We start from the raw sequence: 502 nt of genomic DNA on the forward strand, positions 1-502 counted from the left end.
GTTCTACCGTTTCACCTTTTAAGAAATTACGTTTGGAACAGACAGTATTAGGTATAATTTGCAATTAAATCTCAATTAAACGTAAAAGAGTACAGTGTGGATAAAGAAAAGATAGGAATAATTAAATAAACAACAGCTGAACACACACCTCCATTCCAGTCAACCCCAAGAAAGCCAAGGGCACCTACACTCTAAGCCGCTCAGGGGAACAGCTGACGAAGGGCGTGCGTGTGGGGGGGGTGAGTCGAGCGTGGCGGGAGGACCACGTGGTAGCCTGGATGACTCGCTACGAGCGCCACGGACTCCTTCAGCATCCTCTAGTGACACGCTGGCTCGACTACAAGTGGCAGTCCTACGTTAGCTATGGTCTCTACGCCTGTATCGTCCTCGCGTCGGTCCTGGCCTTGCTGCTCACTGTGTTCACTGCTATTTCGTGGTGGGTGTTCCGTTGTGCGTGTTTTGATCTCGGTGCTAAGGTCAAGAATTGTGATGTTACCTGGTG

The 502-nt window shown here is 49.6% G+C and overlaps 1 protein-coding gene across 1 annotated transcript in view; it reads left to right on the forward strand.

Annotated features, from left to right (window-relative positions):
- Positions 1-502, forward strand: part of LOC119594284 (serine/threonine-protein phosphatase 6 regulatory ankyrin repeat subunit A-like) — a gene marked incomplete in the record, with an annotated part of 17,542 nt that overhangs the window by 1,020 nt on the left and 16,020 nt on the right. Inside the window, 1 exon segment of the mRNA XM_037943345.1 lies at positions 160-436. Within this exon segment, the coding sequence (XP_037799273.1) occupies positions 160-436 (277 nt within the window).

The sequence above is a fragment of the Penaeus monodon genome, chromosome 33, assembly GCF_015228065.2.
Source record: "Penaeus monodon isolate SGIC_2016 chromosome 33, NSTDA_Pmon_1, whole genome shotgun sequence".
Taxonomy (NCBI): Eukaryota; Metazoa; Arthropoda; class Malacostraca; order Decapoda; family Penaeidae; genus Penaeus; species Penaeus monodon.